The sequence below is a fragment of the Neopelma chrysocephalum genome, unplaced genomic scaffold (assembly GCF_003984885.1).
Source record: "Neopelma chrysocephalum unplaced genomic scaffold, ASM398488v2 Primary Assembly neopelma1_95620, whole genome shotgun sequence".
NCBI lineage: Eukaryota > Metazoa > Chordata > Aves > Passeriformes > Pipridae > Neopelma > Neopelma chrysocephalum.
Genome location: NW_020924286.1, coordinates 7,802 through 9,735, shown reverse-complemented (window position 1 = coordinate 9,735; position 1,934 = coordinate 7,802). Strand labels below are relative to the sequence as shown.

Below are 1,934 nucleotides of genomic sequence, written 5' to 3'. Positions count from 1 at the left end.
CTGATCCCGATCCCACCGCTCTGATCCCGATCCCACCGCTCTGATCCCGATCCCGCCCCCCTGATCCCGATCCCGCCCCCCTGATCCCGATCCCACCCCTCTGATCCCGATCCCGCCCCTCTGATCCCGATCCCTCCCCTTCCCTGGCACATAGAACCCCCCAAATCCCCCTGATCCCGATCCCACCCCTGCCCTGGCACATGGAATGTCCCACATCCCTCTGATCCCGATCCCACCCCTGCCCTGGCACTTGGAATGTCCCACATCCCTGATCCCGATCCCACCCTTTCCCTGGAACATGGAACTGCTCCCACCCCTGATCCGAATCCCACCCCTTCCCTGGCACATGGAATGTCCCACATCCTCCTGATCCCGATCCCATCCCTTCCCTGGCACATGGAATGCCCCCCACATCCCTGATCCCGATCCCACCCCTTCCCTGGCACATGGAATGTCCCACATCCCCTGATCCCGCTCCCCCCCCCCTGATCCCAATCCCACCCCTCTGATCCCAATCCCACCCCTCTGATCCCAATCCATCCCCTCTGATCCCAATCCATCCCCTCTGATCCCAATCCATCCCCTCTGATCCCAATCCCGCCCCTCCGATCCCGATCCCTCCCCTCTGATCCCGATGTCACCCCTCTGATCCCGATCCCGCCCCTCTGATCCCGATCCCACCCCTCTGATCCCAATCTCACCCCTCTGATCCCAATCTCACCCCTCTAATCCCGATGCTGCCCCTTCCCTGGCACATGGAATGTCCCCCACATCCCTGATCCCGATCCCACCCCTTCCCTGGCACATGGAACCCCCCAAATCCCCCTGATCCCAATCCCACCCCTTCCCTGGCACATGGAATGTCCCCCACATCCCCCTGATCCCGATCCCACCCCTGCCCTGGCACATGGAACTGCTCCCACCCCTGATCCCGATCCCACCCTTCCCCTGGCACATGGAATGTCCCCCACATCCCCCTGATCCCGATCCCGCCCCTCTGATCCCGATCCCGCCCCTCTGATCCCGATCCCGCCCCTCTGATCCCAATCCCACCCCTCTGATCCCAATCCCACCCCTCTGATCCCAATCCATCCCCTCTGATCCCAATCCATCCCCTCTGATCCCAATCCATCCCCTCTGATCCCAATCCCGCCCCTCCGATCCCGATCCCTCCCCTCTGATCCCGATGTCACCCCTCTGATCCCGATCCCGCCCCTCTGATCCCGATCCCACCCCTCTGATCCCGATCCCGCCCCCCCTGATCCCGATCCCGCCCCCCTGATCCTGATCCCGTGTGTTCCCAGCCTACAAGGAGAAGATGAAGGAGCTCCCGCTGGTCTCCCTGTTCTGCTCCTGTTTCCTGTCGGATCCGCTCAACAAGCCGGGATACACCTACGAAGGTGGGATTCCCCCTTCCCAAACCTCTTCCCAAACCCCTTCCCAAAGGGAGCCGGGAATTCGGGAAGGGCTCCAGGAACTGTGGAATAATCGGGATCACCCTCAAACCCAACCCGGTGGCTCCGTGGTTTTCTGGGACTCAGTTGGGATCTGGGGGGGCCTTGGGAAGAGCGGGAGACCCACGGGGAGATTCCGAGCCCTCGGCATTCCCAGATATTCCCAGCTCAGCCCCACTGGTGGGTTGGGATGCAGGGGATTCCCTGCCTGGGGTGAAAGTCATGGATATCAGGGAATGTGGTGATCCATTGGGGTGGGAACTCCAGGACACCCATCCAGGGGATATTTGGGAAAACTGAGGGTTGGGCATCTCCTTGGAAATGGAGAACAAACCCTTGAGGACAAAGGCTTGGGAATGGAGGACAAAAAATCTTGGGAAGGAAGTCTTGGGGATGGAGAACAAACCCTTGGGATGGAGAACAAATCCCTGGGATGGAGAAATAATCCCTGGGAACAAACCCTTGGGAATGGAGAACAAA

General features: G+C 60.6%; 1 protein-coding gene across 1 annotated transcript in view; it reads left to right on the top strand.

Annotated features, from left to right (window-relative positions):
* The first annotated feature begins 1,307 nt into the window (after positions 1-1,307).
* Positions 1,308-1,934, top strand: part of LOC113980916 (stathmin-4) — a 3,860-nt gene continuing 3,233 nt past the window's right edge. The window contains exon 1 of the mRNA XM_027708134.1: positions 1,308-1,400. Within this exon, the coding sequence (XP_027563935.1) occupies positions 1,319-1,400 (82 nt within the window). The 5' untranslated portion in view covers positions 1,308-1,318. The remainder of the gene's footprint in view (positions 1,401-1,934) is intronic.